The sequence below is a fragment of the Miscanthus floridulus genome, chromosome 15 (assembly GCF_019320115.1).
Source record: "Miscanthus floridulus cultivar M001 chromosome 15, ASM1932011v1, whole genome shotgun sequence".
Classification (NCBI taxonomy): domain Eukaryota; kingdom Viridiplantae; phylum Streptophyta; class Magnoliopsida; order Poales; family Poaceae; genus Miscanthus; species Miscanthus floridulus.
The window spans coordinates 30,672,967-30,693,818 of NC_089594.1; the positions used below are offsets into that span (position 1 = coordinate 30,672,967).

The 20,852-nt window shown below is 45.2% G+C and overlaps 1 protein-coding gene across 1 annotated transcript; it reads left to right on the forward strand.

Moving 5' to 3' along the window:
* Window positions 1-17,886: 17,886 nt before the first annotated feature.
* Window positions 17,887-20,256, forward strand: LOC136507924 (actin-7-like). The gene is made up of 5 exons (XM_066502517.1): window positions 17,887-18,045; window positions 18,454-18,526; window positions 18,618-19,011; window positions 19,110-19,723; window positions 19,831-20,256. Exons 2-5 carry the CDS (start codon window positions 18,467-18,469, stop codon window positions 19,894-19,896), a joined length of 1,134 nt encoding a protein of 377 aa, XP_066358614.1. The 5' UTR covers window positions 17,887-18,045; window positions 18,454-18,466; the 3' UTR covers window positions 19,897-20,256.
* The last annotated feature ends 596 nt before the right edge of the window (window positions 20,257-20,852 follow it).

The window sequence follows — 20,852 nt, forward strand, 5'->3', positions numbered from 1 at the left end:
AATTCATGGCAATACCACATTATCCGTACTTACTGCTTAAGATGCCAGGACCCCACAGTATCCTTTCTCTTTGAAGCGATTTAAAGCGCGCTTTTGACTGCGACGTTCAGGCGATCCAAATTGCAGCTAAAGCACAAGCTGACAATGGAAGAAAAGAAATAGCCGCAATCGCTACAGAAACAAGCCAAGAAGAATTAGAAATACCGGCTAAAAAACCCAGTATCATCGCACCACCAAAAGAAGCCGACGTCAAGCAAATCGACTTAGGCACAGGCGACACCTCCAAGACAGCAACTATCAGTGCTCACCTCTCGGCAAAATAGGAACTCGTGCTCACCAACTTTCTTCGGGACAATAAAGATACCTTCGCTTGGAAGCCAGCCGACATGCCAGGAGTCCTAAGGGAGTTGGCTGAGCATAGAATTGATGTTAACGAAAGCTCCAAACCTGTAAAACAACGGTTACGACGATTCTCACCCGACAAGAAGGCAGCAATTAAAAAGGAAATAACAAAACTGATGGCAGCCGGATTCATCAAGGAAATCCTTCATCCAGATTGGCTAGCCAACCCGGTCCTTGTACAGAAGAAAAACACGGACGAGTGGTGTATGTGCGTCGATTACACAGATCTCAACAAACATTGCCTAAAAGATCCGTTCGGGCTACCACGCATTGACCAGATAGTTGACTCGACAGCAGGATCTGCGTTATTATCTTTTCTCGATTACTATTCAGGGTATCACCAGATCGCACTAAAAGAAGAAGACCAGAGCAAGACATCTTTCATCACCCTGTTTGGTGCCTACTGCTACAAGACCATGTCGTTTGGACTAAAGAACGCCGGCGCCACGTACCAAAGAGCTATCCAGACTTGCCTTGGGAATCAAATAGGTGAAAATGTGGAAGCATACGTGGACGATGTGGTGGTGAAAACAAAGAACCCAGACACTCTAATTGAAGATTTAAAGCAAACCTTCGAAAACTTGAAGAAATGGAGATGGAAATTGAACCCAAATAAATGTGTATTTGGAGTTCCCTCAGGACAACTACTCGGATTTTTGGTTAGTCAGCGCGGGATCGAAGCCAGCACCAAGCAAATTCGAGCTATAACAGAAATGGGCCCACCTAGAAGTGTCAAAGATGTGTAGAAACTAACAGGATGCATGGCGGCCCTCAACCGTTTCATATCAAGACTCGGCGAAAAGGGGTTACCTTTCTTTAAACTACTAAAGAAGACAGACAAGTTCGAGTGGACAATAGAAGCCGACAAAGCTTTCAAAAAACTTAAAGAATACCTCACTTCATCGCCTATCCTGACACCTCCAAAGAAAGATGAAGATATGATGCTATATATCGCGGCAACTCCCACCGTAATCAGTACAGCAATAGTCATAGAAAGAGAAGAACAAGGGCGCGTGTATAAAGTGCAACATCCAGTATACTACATCAGCGAAGTACTGTCAGAATCCAAAATCCGGTACCCACACGTATAAAAACTACTCTACGCTCTACTCATTACCTCACGGAAGCTTCGCCACTATTTCGAAAGCCACAAGATTACCGTAGTGACAGATTTTCCACTCGGAGACATCCTACACAATAAAGACGCCACAGGGCGCATATCCAAATGGGCAGTTGAAATTGGAGCTCTTGATATCAATTTCACCCCACGGAAAGCAATCAAATCTCAAGCCCTCGCCGATTTCGTGGCCGAATGGACAGAGATTCAACAGCCCTTATCAGATACAATCCTCGACCACTAGAAAATGTACTTTGACGGATCACTCAAACTAGGTGGGGCCGGTGCAGGCGTTCTCCTCATTTCTCCAGAAGGAAAACAACTCAAGTACGTCCTTCAGATATTATGGCAAGCTACAAATAACGAAGCAGAATACGAAGCCCTCATCCACGGGCTACGAGTCGCGATTACCCTCGGAATAAAAAGATTACTCGTATACGGCGATTCAGCAGTGGTCATCAACCAAGTCAACAAAGATTGGGACTGCACCAAAGAAAACATGGGTGCTTATTGTGCTGAAATATGGAAACTTGAAAAACACTTCCAAGGATTAGAAATTTTACACGTCCTACGCGATTCTAACATTGCAGCAGATGTCCTTGCCAAGCTCGGATCAGACAGAGCAAAGGTTCCACCCAGCGTATTCATAGAAGAGCTATCAGTTCCCTCTATCAAACAACCCGGTGAAACAACACATGAAATTCAGGCTAAAGGCGTTCAGATCTTGATAATCAACACTTCATGGACCCAAGATTTCATTGACTATATCAAAGAAAATAAACTGCCAGCAGATAAAGCAGAGGCCACACAAGTTGTTCGCAGAAGCAAAAACTACGTTTTAGTAGGGAATAAACTCTACAGAAGAGCAGCATCATCAGGAGTATTACTAAAATGTGTCTCATTTGAAGAAGGCAAAGAAATCCTAAATGAAATACACTCAGGTTGCTGTGGAAATCATGCCGCCTCAAGGACACTGGTTGGTAAAGCATTTCGCACCGGATTCTACTGGCCAACCGCTTTGAAAGACGCCGAAGAGCTTGTCAGAAAATGCAAAGGTTGCCAAATGTTTGCAAGACAAGCCCATATACCAGCTCACAATCTTATCTGTATCCCACCCGCTTGGCCTTTTTCCTGCTGGGGGCTAGATCAAGTAGGACCCCTGAAAAAAGCAAAAGGCGGCTTCGAGTACATCTTCGTAGCAATCGACAAATTCACCAAGTGGATTGAATACAAACCACTCGTGAAGTACAGCGCAACCAAAGCAATCGAGTTCATCCAAGACATTATGCACCGCTTCGGCATGCCCAATCGAATCATCACAGATCTAGGCTCCCCCTTCACAGCTACGGAATTCAAGAGCTGGGCACAAGACTGTGGTTTCAGTATAGACTATGCGTCCGTTGCACATCCAGAAGCCAACGGACAAGTAGAAAGGGCTAACAGACTCATACTAGCCGGATTAAAACCAAGGTTATACGAAGAACTAGTGGACTATAGGTCCAAATGGATTGAAGAATTACCGAAAGTAGTATGGGGGCTACGAACTCAAATAAGCAAAGCAACAGGCCACTCACCCTTCTTCCTAGTTTACGGGTCAGAAGCCGTACTACCCGCCGACTTGATCTGGACTTCCCCAAAAATAGAACAATATGATAAAGGAGAAGCAGAACACACAAGAAGATTAGAACTCGACAGCTCAGAAGAAGTCAGAATAAACGCTACCCTCCAATCAGCCAGATACCTACAAGGCTTAAGACGGCACTACAACAAGAGTACCCAACCGCGATCACTACAAGTTGGAGACTTAGTACTAAGAAGGATACAAAAGACTGATGGACAACATAAGCTACTCAGTCCATGGGAAGGCCCGTTCATTGTCACAAAAGTCACCGGACCAGGCACATACAAGTTGATGACCGAAGATGAAAAAGAAGTCAGCAATACATGGCACATCAGCCAGCTAAGAAGATTCTACGCGTAAAAACAACTCAAGAAAAAACAGATATGCAAGCCACAAGGGACCTACAATCAACGAAAGACAATACTCTTCAACAACATATGTATTAGTTTATACTCATGATCAATAAAGATGATATTCATCCACAGCATGTCTTGTCATGAACTCCAATGAGTTGTTTTCACGAAAAAGCAAAATGGCTGAAAACATGCCTGAGCATTCCGGCCGAGAGCAAAATAGCTGAAAAGATGCTTGAGCCTGCCGATGAGGGTAGCTAAAAGCTAACATCCAAAACAAAAAGCAAAATGGCTGAAAACATGCCTGAGCATTCTGGCCGAGAGCAAAATAGCTGAAAAGATGCTTGAGCCCGCCGATGAGGGTAGCTAAAAGCTAACACCCGAAACAAAAAGCAAAATGGCTGAAAACATGCCTGAGCATTCCGGCCGAGAGCAAAATAGCTGAAAAGATGCTTGAGCCCGCCGATGAGGGTAGCTAAAAGCTAACACCCGAAACAAAAAGCAAAATGGCTGAAAACATGCCTGAGCATTCCGGCCGAGAGCAAAATAGCTGAAAAGACGCTTGAGCCCGCCGATGAGGGTAGCTAAAAGCTAACACCCGAAACAAAAAGCAAAATGGCTGAAAACATGCCTGAGCATCCCGGCCGGGAGCAAAATAGCTGAAAAAACGCTTGAGCCCGCCGATGAGGGTAGCTAAAAGCTAACACCCGAAACAAAAAAGCAAAATGGCTGAAAACTTGCCTAAGCATCCCGGCCAAGAGCAAAATAGCTGAAAAAACACTATAACTTGCTGATGAGGGTAGCTAAAAGCTAACAAAAAGCAAATTGACTGAGTCGACCGAAATTTAACTTCAAAAGATCCTCCAGCACTTCGTTCCGAAAAGCAAGAGGCTCGGGGGCTACATCCAGATAGGAATACCTTTTCCTCACAAAAGCACAAGCGCCACTCAAGAAAGCACTCGGACACCGAAGTTTGTCGAGGCAACATTCTATATCGAGTCATTTTACATAGCGCAGGCGAAAGGTTGTTAACACAAAGATCTACATCTAACAAGTCATAGCATGGACAAAGCACTCGACGAATCACAAGGGAGGAAGAAAAGGAAAGCACCCGACAAATCAAGGGGCCTCGTCAGAATAACGCACAGAATTGTTTTACGGAGCAGAGACGGGAACAAGACAAAGTACTCAGCAAGCCAAATAACTTCAACCGCACCCAAGCGAAGAATACATCAACAAAAATAAAGAATCTTCATTTAAAAAGGAGTGTAATATTACAAGGGGATGCTCAATCGAGTCAGGCGTTGTCATCAGAAAGGGAAATGTCAATATTTAGACCATCTACAACCCTACTGGCTAGATCTTCGACCTCAGGCTCCATCTTTTCAACGGCGTCAAGATATTCTTGGCTTTCAGCTTCTTCTGCTATCTTGGAGAGAGGCGCCTCTGGAGCAAGGACCCGGACCTGGGCCAGCACATTCTTGGTACATACTTGGGCACACCTCTTCGCGAACTCTTGGAAACGAGTCGGAATCCGGGGAATGAACTGCGCCCAAGATTGCCCGTCATCCGCCGAGGTCCGGAGGACATCGGCCACTGAACGAAAAGATTTCCACAAAGCATTCCAATTCTCAGTAGCCGTCGCCAGCTTCCCGGACAAGTTTTCAATAGTTTTTTGGGCCTGCACAAGATCTCTGTCAGCTCCACGCCTAATCAGCTTAGCAAGGGCGAGTTCTTCCTCAGCATGAGTAATTACCTCCTCAGCTCTATTATGACTAGAACGGACAAGGGCCCTCATTTCATCAATACTCTCCGAGAGCTTCTGCTTCTCAACTCGGAGAGCTAGACAGTACACCCAAGAACAAGTCAGCAAAAAAAGAAGTCAAAATACAAGAAGAAACAGGCAGAACCCGCGACACCTTTGCTTTCATTCTTCGCAGACTCCACCGCAGCATCTCTTTGTTTCTCCGTCTCCACAACCCGGGCGCAAAGGGCTTTCTCCTCCTTTTGGTGCATTTGACGCTCCGTCTCCAACTCAGCCCGAAGGAGGTCAAGATCGGCTTTCAGAGCGTCCACCTCCGAAGACAACTTCCTCTCATTTTCAGATGAGAAAAAGAAGCCAGAATGATCACGAGAAAAAGACTGAGCAGAAAGAGGCAAAGAAAAACAAGGCGTAAGGATAGAAGAAAAACAAGCATGCAAAAGAGAAGTGGCAGTAAAACTTACCTGGAGCTTTTCACCAAAAGAAGTCGCGAGGGTCGACAAGCTCCCCCAGGCTGCGGTCAGCTCCGATAACCGATGAGTGGCATCGAACTGTTGCACCACGTCATCGGACAGGGAGGGGCCGCCGGAGGCAAAAGAAGGGGAAAGAGAAGCCGGCTGGGGCAAAGGAGGAGCGACCAGAGCAACCTCTAGGGAAGCCGGAGCCAAACCCCTAGAAGGACCCGGCGCAACGGCCATAGTTACCTCCAGAGCGACCAAGTCCGCGACTCCGCCAGGTAGCTCTAAAGCCCCCGCCGCGACTTCATCAATAGAATGTTGTGAGTCTCGAGGCTCAGAACTCGTTGGCACGGCGGGAGGCAGAGGAGAAGTCGATGAAGAAATTAGAGAAGACGAAACACTGAAAAGTGATATAAGGAAGCACCAATAAGAACCAGAGGAAGGAAGATAAAAGCCAAAAAGATAAAGCAAGAATCTACTCACCCGACTACTTTTTTCTTTGCGAAGCCAAGAGAAGGCCTCGTAGGGGGAACCACGACGGCGAAGACGTCCCCGCCACCCGGCGACGGGAGCGGGACAGCCGACAACGGAGCCGCGGAAGAAGCCGGAGCTGGAGCCGTGGAAGAACTCCACACCGGAGGAGCAGTACAGCTTGGGGCAGAGGCAACCAAAGAACTCGACCCCGGAGCTTCGGAAGAAGTCGGCGCGAGAGCCTCGGAAGAACTCACACCCGACCTCCGATTACTTCAAAAAAAGTTCAAGACTAAAATTAAAAACAAAGAGGAAAAATTCAATGCGACAAGAATATGAAAAACAACTCACCGCCGCATGATGAGGGGGACTTCATCATCCTCTTCTTCCTCAGCCAACGAAACCAGAGCACCTGCTGAAAAAGAGATGAAAAGTACTCGGTTCAAGAGAGAAACATGAAAATAAAAGAACAAAGAGTACTAAATGTGCTCACCTAAGAGCATGCTAGCAACAACTAGAGTACCTGAGGGAGTACTTGGTTTGCGAGGCCTCTTGGAGACAGGCAAGCCAGATGAAGACCCGTCCATTCGCCCCCTCTTCGGGACACTGCGAGGACCGCGAGGGACTAGACGAGGAACATACTCTTCATATACATCAACAAATCTGAAAGAAACCCCAGGAAGGGCTGTAAAAGTTTGAGACTTACTAATTGCAGAAGTACCAGCTAGACGATCCCTAGTCTCCGCCACAGCAGAGAGAACATCAAGGGGGATCGGATCAACAAAGTTCCGCCCAAGCTCCTGCGAAAAAAGACAAAACACCGAGACAAGGAAAAGCTAAGCAAGAACGGACGCAGCAAGAGTACATAAAGAACTCAAATAAAAAAAAGATAGACAACTCACAGCTAGGGGCGGGTTGATGGCCGAGAACTCAGAGATGGCAGGAGGAATGACGCTCACTCTTTTCAGCATTTTCTGAAGGCGCTCAAGTACCTCCTCACCGGTCAGCTCAAGAGCTGGGACCATGCGTGAAGGATCCTCGGCCCCAGAATACTCAAAGCCAAGATGTTCCCGCTCTTTCAAGGGCTGAACCCGGCGACGAAGGAAACTTGAAACAATACCAAAGCCGGTCAAACCCTGCTGTTTCAGCATGCTAATCCTATCAAGGAGTGGCTGGATCGCTTGAATCTCAGCAGGTGACTCAAGCTTCTTGTCCCATCGGTCATTTACCACAGGACTGGATCCGGAGTGAACGACAAGAGAAGGGATCAAATTGGCAGCGTAAAACCACTCGGCACGCCAATCTTTGACAGAATCGACCAGGTCATAATCAAAAAACTTGATTTTGAGACCCTGGCGAAACTGAATCCCGCAACCGCCGAGGGCACTGGTTTCCTCGCGGCGGGGTTGAGGTTTCAGGCGAAAGAAAAAGCGAAAAAGAGATAGAGAAGGAGGGATCCCAAGGAAGGCTTCGCAAAGGTGAACAAAAACAGAAAGATGAAGAACGGCATTGGGGGTTAGATGGTTCAGACTAACCCCGAAATACCCAAGAAACTGATGAAGGAAGACGGAAGCAGGAAGACAAAGTCCAGCGCGGACAAAAGAAACAAAAAGGACAATCTCACCAGGACCCGGGGCCGGAACCCGATGCTCGCCCGGAACTCTCCATTCAGCGATGACTTTGCTTTGGATCAAGCCATCACTAACGAGCTCGCGCAGCTGGTCTTCGCTGGTTGTTGGAGCCGGCCAAACCTTCTAAGCTGCCCTCATGGTCACGAACTCCTGGTTTTCAATCAAAGACAGGGATGACTCCTCGTCCATGAAGGTCGCCTGAGACTTGCTTGCGGTCTTCTTCTTTCCCATGAACTGGCGGAAGCAACAAAGGCGCTAAGGAGGATGAAGCTAGAATGATGGTGCTCGGGCGATGACGACAATGACGGCGGCGGGTTTCTGAGAACTAGGGTTTAAAGGCAAGAGCTGGGCGACAAGGGAAAGGAAGATAAAAGGTCTTTAAATAGATTTCTCAGTGATACAAACGGCCCATAAGGCCCGTTAAAGCACAGCGTGGGAACGCAATGGTCCATTTACCGACGCAGCTAAAACGACGGAGGGCACGAATCCATACAACGGTACAAACCAACGGGCAGATTTTAGACTTATCCGCGCAGCACCACAATAGGGTTATCAGATAGCCACAAGAACAACTCGTTGAACCAAGAAGAAAAAAAGGGCTACCTCATGAGGAACAAAAGAACCCGGTTATGTAAGAAAGAACTCGGTAGTCTCATGAACGACAGGGATCACAACAGAAAAGTCAAAGACAACTCAGAAGACAAGATTCGTTATATTACAAGTGACTTCAAAAATAGAAGATTACAAATCTTACAAGACCCAACGAACTCGGCACCACGAAAAGCAAAGTAGCAAAGAGGAACACAGACACGACTAGGCTCTGGAACGACTACGTGTCCCAAATTGCTACTCGGAAGGACAGACCGCCATCAGCTACACTGTTTTCTTTAAAGGATGAACGCAGTGCATCCAAGGCGGAAATCGGCAGCATGGCAGGGCAACATGGAGCAGAGAAGGCCGGCGGGCATCTGTCTACCCAAGACCGATGTGATGCTAGATATGGTGTTGATCTACACCAGACGGTCTCAAGACAGGCGACGAGGATCAACCCAGAACTGCCGGATGAAGGAACAAAGCCCACATCACAAGACTTCCTCCAACTACCACCACGTACATCCTGGCACAATACTGTCGCGGGATTAGCCTACCTCTAATCCCTATCACAAGACTTCCTCCAGCTACGACAAGACACACAGAAACTACAAAACATGCCCGGGGGCTGCTCTACTTCACAAACTACCATGTTCATGACCACCAAGGCTTCAACAGAGTATCCAATGAATGAAAACAAGCACTCCGGGACAGTATTTATAGACCAAAGGATCGGCGCACATGGACTAGGAGTACCAACGAAATAAGCCTAACAAAGGACACAGTGAAAAGACAGGACACAATAATGGACGACTCAGGCGAGAAGAGGCAGTACTCGAAGACGAGCATATTCGGAAGAATATACCAGCACAGTACAACCCGTGAACAAAAGGCATTTACACTCAACCACCACCATACAACTACATCTGACAACAGCAGACTATCAAAGAATACGCCAAGACCTCGCATCCAAGTTCTTCCCGAACAAAACAACATGGATATACGCTCGGGGCCTCGGCCAACATCATAGCTTAATCAACACTAAGCTAGGGAGCTCGGCCTTTCATTTCAACTACCCCCCAGAGGCTCGGAACCAAAGACTAAGGACCAAGAATACAAGAAGCTCAAGACTACAACGACGACAACACATCAAGACTCTTCATCCGACTTCTTTTCTAAAAGAGAAGAACTCGGAGAAAGCAGGATACATAGCCACAGAATTTTTTGAAGACAAGAATCAAGACCCTCCAACTTTTTGTTCCAAATAGCAAGAGGCTCGGGGGCTACACTCAGTGAGTGCGCTTTTTCTTCGAAAAAGCGCACGTCACCAAAAGACTTCCTCAACGCAGATCACTTCAAGACACTACGACAAAAAGAACCCGGAACGAGCCATATTCGAGTTCTTTTTTCATAAAACTTCAACGAACAATCAGAGCAACTTCAAGACAAGATCCTCCAGCTCCTTGTTCCAAATAACGAGAGGCTCAGGGGCTACAACTAGGTGGATGCACTTTTTCTTCAAAAAGCACTCACCACTCGAAGATCCCAAGAAGCGCTACAAGGTTTCACTCCAGAAAGTACTCGGATGACATTTTGTTCCTACTCAACAAGACTTGAAGAAGCAAAGCGAGACTTTCGGAGCTCAACCATGAAGTGCTCGGGGGCTTGTCGATGCGGGACCCACAGGATACCCCGCAAGGGAGAGAGAATATCTAGTCCAACTAGGATTCTCCCCATGTAATCTTAGTAGTATAGCTATTAAGTAATCCTACTAGGAAATCTCATTGTAAACGGACTAGGACTCTGGCCTCCTGACTATATAAAGGAGGGCAGGACTCCTGAGACGAGAGGACCATTGTACAACACAACACTTGACAATCAATCCAACACAAAGGCTAACACCGACTGGACGTAAGGTTATTACTCGATCTACGATCGAGGGCCTGAACCAGGATAAATCGACTGTGTCTTGCGTTAACCATCGAGTTCGACATACGCCGAAGCCCGAACATACTGCCCCGGGTACCCCCGTGGCAGGCTATCGGTGGTAAAACATCGACAGTGGTGCTGAACGACCGCTTAGGGAAGACAGTGCGGGCCAAGTGCAACGAGGACGACACCATCAGCGACCTCAAGAAGCTGGTGGCGGCGTAGACGGGGACGCGCCTTGAGAAGATCCGCATCCAGAAGTGGTACAACATCTACAAGGACCACATCACCCTCAAGGACTACGAGGTCCACGATGGCATGGGCCTCGAGCTCTACTACAACTAGCCGCCGCCCCTTCCCTGTTGTCAGGTACTTACTAGCAGCGACTTGGTTTCCTCTCGAGTTCGAATTCTGCTCAGCTCTCATGTAAAAAACCGTTTGAGTGTGAAATTATGTTTTGACTGTAAATTATTGTTGTTTTTCTTGCATGCAGAAGTATAAGGCTATTGTGTACTCTACGGCTATGAAAGGTGCAAACGAAATACGCTCCTCTTTTTACTGTTCATTTTGTTTTCTTGGAATTAAGGGTTATCGTTGAAAAGTCTTTCTTCTTTGGAGATCAATTGATGTGCACTTCTGAACACATGTCTGAATGGCAATGTGGTGATGCTTGATGAAGTAGGCTCTTTTTTTTCACCACGGACAATCCGAATTTCATTACTCAAAAGCAACGAAATTACAAGAATTTGGTAAACTATAGTACACACTTAGCTCGAACTAAACAAGCTGCTAGTTGCACTAAACACACAGGGTTCAGACAAAAGGCATCCAAAACCACCATCCCCAGCATAGTCTAAGGCTAGATGAGCGATGATAAGAGCTCTCACCTCCAAGGCTACGAAGAGTACGATTTATTACAAGCCCAGATATGATGGAGTAGGCTCGTAGAATGATAGAACTACTTACTGTTTCTCGATAGTTGAAAATTTTGCCTTTGATTGCTATTAAATTATTTGATTTGCATAATCAATAATTCATGCAAATTTGCAAATTACTTTAGGAATAGTTAAAGAATTACTGAGTTGTTCAGTGGTGGAAGCACAGCAGATTCTGATGTTATTGAATTATGAACTAGGTCAATGCATATATGTTGGAAATTAATATATATGAACCCGTGTAGTAAAGCATTCATGGATTTAACATTAGTTAAGATAGATGCACATGCTGGTTAATAATCTGAATTGTAACATTTTTTCTGTGCTGAGTTGCTACTTGTTTCTAGCTTAGCATTGTTGGTAATGTTTTTGTCTTTCGTACCTTATTATCCTTACTAAGTGGTGTACAATCTTAGGCTGCAGTTCCTGTTTCAGCTATAGATTTATACTTGGATATTAGGAGCACAATTGAAGACTATGTTAGGGTTGGTAACAAACTATCGGCGTGTTCGCTGGTTGATTTCTGGACTGATTTGGGCTTGCTAGTGCTGATTTGTTGTGAGAAAAAAATACTGTTGGCTGGTTGAATAAGCCTAGCTAAAACCAACAAGCGAACAGGGTGTATAAGGTTTTTATCCCCTTTGTACATGTATAATCTAGCAAGTGTTTGTAATTACTATTATTATTTTCTACTCTAGGGATTTACTGAACCCATATCAGACAAACTGCTGCCAGATCTACTTCCTCAAGATCAGCATGTCTTCACCCTACTTCTTGATCTGAATGAAACTCTTGTCTACTCTGATTGGCAGGTATATTATGGCTTTAATCCTATTCTGTTATTTATTTCATTATATGTGCCACCTTGGAATCCAAAAATATGATGTATAATATATGAAAGACAAACACCTGGTGTTTTATTTTGTTGAAATAGTTTCGTATTGTAAAATTGCAGGCCCATTATCCTTGCCACACAGAAAGAGATCATTACTGATTTGCAAATGTTATTACAATTACGGGAAAGTTTAATAGATGAAATTTGTTATTTCATTTATCTGGACTAAACTGTCCACCTAAAAGTCATAGAATATTTGTTATAATCTGGTATAAATAAATGTGTATTGTCATTGAGTTTCAGTACAATCGCTGAAGAAGATAAGTCATGATAGAGTTGTGCATGAAAAATATATGTTCTGGTCGAATTTTAATTATAAATTTGAATCTTTTTTGGAGAAAAAATATACTGTAGGGACGGTTCTAAACTGAACCGCCCCTACAAATCGATTTTTAGGGGCGGCTTGTAGGGTGGTTTGGGAGCCGCCCCTACAAATGTATGATTTGTAGAGACGATATGGTAGAGGCGGCTGGTCAAGCCTCCTCTACAAACCATCGCCAGCCGCCCCTACAAATGCTTTTTGTAGTAGTGATCCCAGGATTTAACAGTGCTATGCTTCAGTGGTAGGCATCATCCCCGTTGACGGCAAGGCGCCTGTGGTGACTTCGTGAATCTCGAGATCTGTTAGCTCAGTCCTTCGAAGATGCTCATAGGGGTAGGATTTGCGTATGTGTGTTCATAGGGGTAAGTGTGAGTGCGTGTCGTGGACGTCTGCGTTGTACTGTGTAATTTAAAAAAAAAGAAATATCCAAAACGAAACCATCTAATGATATATGTGAAATGAAAGAGCCCATCACTGGGATTAGGTAGCAACACATTTTGATGATCGTAATCAATGGATGATTGTGTTGAGAGGATGCTTAAAACACAATTAAGTCCATGCTTATGACAGAATCCCTCTCCTGGTTCCTTGAGCTCCCCTTCTCTTGGTTTGCTCTGCTTTGCTTCCCCAGCTTTGTGGTGGTGTTAAATTACGGTATGGTGTGAACCTCCAGTCAAAACAATCAAGTCCTCCTTTTTTATGGGACGTGTTTAGGATAGTGGTCGTGCGATGTGGTATCGCGACCGCGTCCTCCTTCTGCGGCATGGAAAACGCAAGTGCTAATTCAGTCTCGTATTTTCTGTGTCTCACATGGTGAAAAGAATTAAGCTCTTGCCCAAGATTGGTTGTAGAACGATTTTGATTTAATTTTGAACTTGTATTGAATGTTGTAGGTCTTATTATAACGTTTTTTTTACATCACACATAGGGTTTGGTTTGGCACGCACTCTAGCTTTGACGTCCATGTTAGATAATTAGTTTGTAAATTAAACTGAACATTTAAATATTTACATCGATCTAAAACCATACATCTCTCGTCTAAATTGGAGCTTTTTTATATGTCAGATCCAATTCATAATGCTCTTACTTGTTACCGTACTTGTCTCTGTTCGAAGATGTCTTGCCACCCCATGTACAGTGCATTCAAAATAGTACGTCTCGTGTACAGTACATACGTGCTCATCTACTGTATAGATCATCCCTCCGTTCGTTTGGACTTGTTTAGCTTATAAACCGTACTTTTTCAGCCAACGAACAATACTTTTCTCTCACACCAAATCAGCCAACAATACTTTCAATCATGATTTATAAGGTCAAACAAACCTAAACGAACGGGGCACCTGTGCGTGCATGGGAAAAGACGAGGAGGAGGTACCGTACCTCTCGGGCATTGCTCTGTGCCGTGACCTCGTGGGGACTACGTACGTACGACGGCGTGGCTGGACGTGCTGTCGTCGCACCTCGTCGCAACTTGCTACACGCAGGATCCATGCGAAGAGAGTACTGTCACGTGCACACGCGTGCAGTGCAAAAAAGAAAGAACATGCCACGCACTACTTTGCCACAAACATGGGGTAACGGTGATCCATGTCGTCCCATAGAGCAGATTACAAAACGACAGAGAAATTAAAGGGGTTAGCAACCTAGATCAACCAAAGCAATAGTAGAAAGAAACGGCGGTAAGAAAGGGACCCTCCGCTCAAAACCTAACTGACTGGACATATGAAAGGAAGAATGAATATATATATATATATATATATATATATATATATATATATATATATATATACAAAGCTAGAGGGAATTGCTACGTAGGATGTATATATGGTGAAAATTTGACCACTATAACTGATTTTTGAAATTTTTTTTTGGGTGCATGTGCACCCCCTAGTCATACTACAGCTTCTCCCCTGCATCAATGCTAAGGTTGTCAGCAAGGGAGATGAAGCCGCGGTGAGAAGACATGCACTAAGAAGAGACAAGTCGAATATGCAGTAGTACAGCGGCAAAGCATCCGCCAAGAAAGAAGATGAGCACGGACGAGCTCCCAATGACGAGGAGCACAAAAGACGCGGCAAAGTATTCGCAAAGTGAGATCATCTTCGTTGCTGTTGGCAAATGCACACAATGGAATTTTTCATTTTTGCGACCTATCTGGTGTCTGCCCGATCTTCAACTCTTTGTCATTCGGTTATTTTAACTCTCCTCCTCGTTTGAACAAGAGTGTGGCCACGGCCAAGCGTTAAGAATCCTCGTTCACCATATAGGCCCGTTTCTGAGACAGGAGTTGATTCTCTCGAGAAATAAGTTTTTCTCTCCGCCCCCCCCACCCCCCCCACCCCACTCCCCACCCCACCACCACACACACACACACACCTAAAATCTTGACAGAATCCAAAAACATTTTTGGTTCTAATATTGAATTAATATTGGAAAAAAATATGGTAAAGGTTTTTATGTTTTCTTCCTCTAGGAACAGTTTTTGTTTGGTATATATAGGGATCTTCATTGTAAAAGGGGCGGATCGGAGCTATGTACAAATCAGGAGCATGTAAGTGTGTGCACCAACGACATCAAAACATAAAAATAGTGGTTGTGATCAAAATTTCTCTATTTATGTATCTTATGATTAAAATTTATGTGTTCATCAATACAAACATGCTCCTCTCGAATTTGCTCTTACTTCTCTCCTGATTTCATGTTCCTGAGGCCATAAACGATCGTGGATTATTTACTGCTGGCTGGTTTGGTGTGAGAGAAAAACACTGTTGCTGGCTGGAAATTTACAATCGTTTACGAGCAAGCGAACAGGCTGATGTCATCGTCCATCGTGCAAAAGAACTATCAAAGCATCCATGCAACAACTCATTGCAAACAGCTGTCCAACCTTTCCCCCGAGTGGCCATTATATATAAAATATAAAATTTTGATTTGGCGAAATGATTCGGCCTGGCACAAGCTGGATTCATTTTTTTAAATATATTTTATCTTTTTTTGAGGAAATTTTATATTTTATCTGAGAAAGACTCAGGGACTAGCTGTACAGAGGATGACACACCTGGAATGGGCCAATGGGAGTGCAGGCCCAAAGCCGATCCGGATCCAGCGAAGAACCAACCAGTTTGTCCTGGACCGAACTCCGAACGGGCGCGCACGTACTGGCTGCCAGCCTGCCGCGTGGGCTGGGCCCCACGTTGGGTGATCGGACGACTTGAAGCCCCTCCGCGTCAGATATCGTGCGGTCCAGCTCGGCCGAGCATCTCCAGCGCATTCCAGCCTCAAGAAGTCAGGATCTTCGGCCCTTTTCTTCCTTTTTTTTCCTTAAAAAAATGCGTGGTTTATTTTTTCTGTTTCCCTTTTCTTTTGGCTGTGGGACCACTAGTTCTTGTGCCTGCTGTGGAATGAATTATTTCTCACACCATATAAATATATAAATGTGCCTCCTCCCATGTCAGGTTTTCTAGTTCTAGCACATGACAACTGGAGTTCGGGAGATGCATAACTGTCTATGAGATTTCCTTTTCATTATTCAAGCTATTTCAGTTGGCACTGGCCAGGACGGGTCTTGATGATTCTAGAGACGTTGGATAACCATCAATTGTCCTCCACGTCTTCAAGGAAAAAAAAACGGGCCCGTATAGATGCAAAGTATTTTTGAAGTATTAAAAGAAATATTATAGTTTTACAAAATACTTTAGTTTTTAAAAGCTACCGGGTGTTTTGATGCTACAAATCTGGTAGTCTCTAAAACCATATTTTGTCAAAACTGTAGCTTTTGGAGTTTTAGAAACTCCACTGATGACCTCTTTTTTTTAAAACCACACGCTTTTATCTCTCTTTGACTTATAAAACCACAGTTTTGTGGTACTACGGTTTTTGAAAACTGCATCATTTAAACCGGCCCTAAACCGCATTGAGAATATAATATGGGTCCTAAAAAAGGAACAGGAGTGATGATATTTATAGTATTTTTTAACAATTTTAACAAAGTAGTACCTTACTTATAAACTTTGCTAAAAATGATGACTCCGTGTCATTCAGAATTTGTACCACTATTTTCCATAAAATAAAAGCAAAACCTTTTTCTTATCCCCTAATGGTATTGAAATGATAGAGTTCATTAAAAAAGGTAAAAAAAAAAGGGAATGATGGATGAAGTCTGTTAGCTTTACTCCCCTACAGCACGTAACCCTAATTGTGGTTAGGCGACAAGTTTAAATGAAACAAAATGAACTAGAAATCAGCTCAGCAAGGTTAGATCTTGCAGACGAAACAACCGCAACGCTCGGTCTTTCACCAGCAAAACAAAACAAGAACACAACTAAACAAAGGTGCAATCAAGCAAGCATCTACCGCATCGTTTTTGGCAGCAAAATGAATGTGAAAACAACTAAACATGATGGTGTCTTGCACACAAACACATCTGCCACACTCTTTTGATAGCAAAATGAATTAGACAACAAGGAAACCAGGCGTGGCAGCCAAATTTACGGTCACGGAGCAAACTTTGGATAACACGAACGCAAACGTCAACGGGAATAGATGGCGCTCGGACCAATAAACATGCGAGCGCTTACGTTTTTTGTTTGGTTCGCCACGCGAGAAACCATGCAATCGCGTAATCGATTTATTGAAACTCGGGGTCAGCTGCAATGCTATCGGATCCTGTCGTAGGTGGAACAATTGAAAAGTAACGCTATCAACCTATGGTGCGATCAAATCACTCTGAAAATGCACCAAGGCCCTTTTTAGTTCCCTCCCAAAACACCAAATTTTTTAAGATTCTCTGTCACATCGAATACGAAAACACATGCATGAAGCATTAAATATAAATAAAAAAAAACTAATTACATAGTTTAGACGAAATCCACGAGACGAATCTTTTAAGCCTAATTAGACTATGATTGACACTAATTACCAAATAACAACGAAAACGCTACAGTGCTCATTTTGCCAAATTTTTCGGATCTAAACTAGGCCCAACTAAACAAACATCTCAGCGAGCGTGGCACGCCATTGAAAATCAGATCAACACAACTGAAAAATAGTTACACGTGCACTTAAAAAAATCTCTACACCTCAGATAGAGAAAAAAAACGATACTAGATCCTATGAAAACATTATCATGGTTGACGACGATCCTTGCTCGAAATATAGGACCTGTTCGCTTGTCTGAATTCTGGAGGAATCTAGATGATTTAAAGGAATGCTGGAGGAATTTGTGAGAAAAAAATACTATTTTAAATAAAAAAATAAATGAATAAAGCCAGGTTCAAGGACACGAACGGGCCATACAGGCTGAATATTTGAAACCGGTTTGGAGGGAAGGGGAAAAAAAAATGTACGCCTCGTGTCTGGAACCGTATCCCCGTGGGGCCACGGGCCACGCATCCCTTCCCTTCCCCCGGCTCCCTCGTATAAAACTCCACCACCCCAGTCCTGGGTGGCGAGCACGCCGCCATCCAGGTCCAGCCGACCTGCCTTACACCGCCGCGACCCCGCCGCCCTTTGCCGGTGGCCCCGTCCCGCGGATCGGTTGGCGCCTCCCCTTGCTGCTGGTAAGGAAGCCCTGCCTTCCTCTGTTTGTTTTTTTCCCTTTCGTGCTGTTCAGCGGCGGATCTCTCCCTTCGCCGTGGGTGAGCGCTCGAACCCGACCAAATCCTTGTTGCTGGTACGCGCGCTCCGATCCGTCTAGTTCGTCGCGGATTCATTCGCTGCTCGGGCGGAGGTTGTAGCTGGGAGCGGTTGATTTCCCGAACTTCGTGTTAGGATTTGTAAAAACAAAAATGTTTATGGGGAAGCGAGAAGGTTTAAGTGCGACAACAAACTGCGGCAGGATTAGGAAGAATTTCCTGCGGAATCTGCCCAGTAGGACCGCCCTTGATGCGCTGTGCTGGACATACAGATTCTGTTTTAGTGATTATTAGTAGGAGTAGCCTTCTCATGCTTGATTGAATCCGTGACAGAATCACTGACCAGATGGCTGACGGCGAGGACATCCAGCCCCTTGTCTGCGACAATGGCACCGGCATGGTCAAGGTTCGTGCTGCTCCGTCTCACCGGTTCATACAAATCTGTTGCGGGCCATTCACGGCACTGACCCTGAGAGTGTTGCTTGTGTTCTGTGCAGGCCGGTTTCGCTGGTGATGACGCCCCGAGGGCTGTCTTCCCGAGTATCGTCGGGCGTCCGCGCCACACGGGGGTGATGGTGGGGATGGGGCAGAAGGACGCCTATGTTGGCGACGAGGCCCAGTCCAAGAGGGGTATCCTCACCCTCAAGTACCCGATCGAGCACGGCATCGTCAGCAACTGGGACGACATGGAGAAGATTTGGCACCACACCTTCTACAACGAGCTCCGTGTCGGCCCCGAGGAGCACCCCGTGCTGCTTACCGAGGCGCCGCTGAACCCCAAGGCGAACAGGGAGAAGATGACCCAGATCATGTTTGAGACATTCAACGTGCCCGCCATGTATGTCGCCATCCAGGCCGTGCTTTCCCTCTATGCCAGTGGACGCACGACAGGTGATTTAACTGAACTGAATTTGTCTGTTTTCATGAATGTACATTTTGCAATGTAAGGTTCTTCCATCCTAGCTGGACTGACCTTGTTGTTCCTGCAGGTATTGTGTTGGACTCTGGTGATGGTGTGAGCCATACCGTGCCAATCTATGAAGGGTACGCGCTTCCGCACGCCATTCTTCGGCTTGACCTCGCTGGGCGCGATCTCACAGACAGCCTGATGAAGATTCTCACTGAGAGGGGTTACTCCTTCACCACGACTGCTGAACGGGAAATTGTAAGGGACATCAAGGAGAAGCTCGCCTATGTGGCACTTGACTATGAGCAGGAGCTGGAGACTGCCAATACCAGCTCCTCTGTGGAGAAGAGCTATGAGTTGCCTGATGGGCAGGTGATCACCATCGGGGCAGAGAGATTCAGATGCCCTGAGGTCCTCTTCCAGCCTTCTTTCATTGGTATGGAATCGCCTGGAATACATGAGACCACCTACAACTCTATCATGAAGTGTGATGTGGATATTAGGAAGGACCTCTATGGTAACATTGTGCTCAGTGGTGGCTCAACCATGTTCCCTGGTATTGCTGACCGCATGAGCAAGGAGATCACTGCCCTTGCACCAAGCAGTATGAAGATCAAGGTCGTGGCGCCGCCTGAGAGGAAATACAGTGTCTGGATTGGAGGGTCCATCCTTGCCTCCCTTAGCACCTTCCAACAGGTCAATACTACACTTCTCTGTTGCTCAAATACCAAGTTTTCCTATGTTGCGCTAGGCATTTTATTTGTCAGTATACTAACAGTATGATTTGATGTTTATATTGGCAGATGTGGATCTCAAAGGGTGAGTATGATGAGTCAGGCCCAGCAATTGTTCACCGGAAGTGCTTCTAAGCCTTGGATTCATTGCTTTTCTACTTTATTGGGGCTGTTCTTTTGTCGAGTCCTTGCCATGTAAGCTACTGTGTTTGAGATTGCTGGGGTTCCATTGAGCGATATTGCTGGATTTATTGGTTGGGTCAAAACCATGTACTTTTAAGACTCTTAATATGTTCAGTGGCTGCTGTAGTCAACCAGTTGCTGACTCATACATTGTGTTTTGGAGTTCGGCTGTGATGGCAAGTGTGGTGCCAGTGGTAAAGAGTATTGAACTATCTACTAGCATGTCCTGTAATAGTTTTCGGATTACTCGTTATGGTTTCTATTGTACATTCGTCCTGGGATATGACATATCGGCATTGCCCAGTTAATTCATGATTTATCGCATAATCTTATGTGAGTTTCCTGAGTTGTAATGATAGCAGTGCCCTTGTTGATCCTGTCACTCCAAGAATAGACCCATTAGTGGTGTCTTGCTACATATCATTGGCTGATCAGCCAATTTGGCTATTTGCTGTTGTAATCAGTGTTGCCAGAACAGCTAATGGTTTCTGTCTGCACATTCTGCTCCTTTGGTTCATCTGGTGCCCAGAACATGGCGTGTTGGCGCCACTGATTCCTGAATGTGCATTCTGCTGGTTTGGTTCATCTGGTGGTACCGAAAACGTGGCATGTTGGTGCCAGTGTTTTTTCTAAATGCATCAACGGCAGGAACATGTTTCTGTACTTGCAGAACATGGGGTGTTGCTTTGTGAAGAGGAGGGAGGGAGGGAGGGGCCATTGCTGGCTGTAACTTTTTCATGTGCAACCATTGATTGCTTCATGTGATGCCCTTTGGGTTTGTGATCTTTGTTCAGATCTGTAGCTGTGTAGCCTTTGATCTTTGCTTATATATGTAGGTATAGGAGTTGCCTCTCTTTTCTAGTTCATGTGAATTCTGAATTTGTGACGAGTCATTTTCAGCTCTTCTT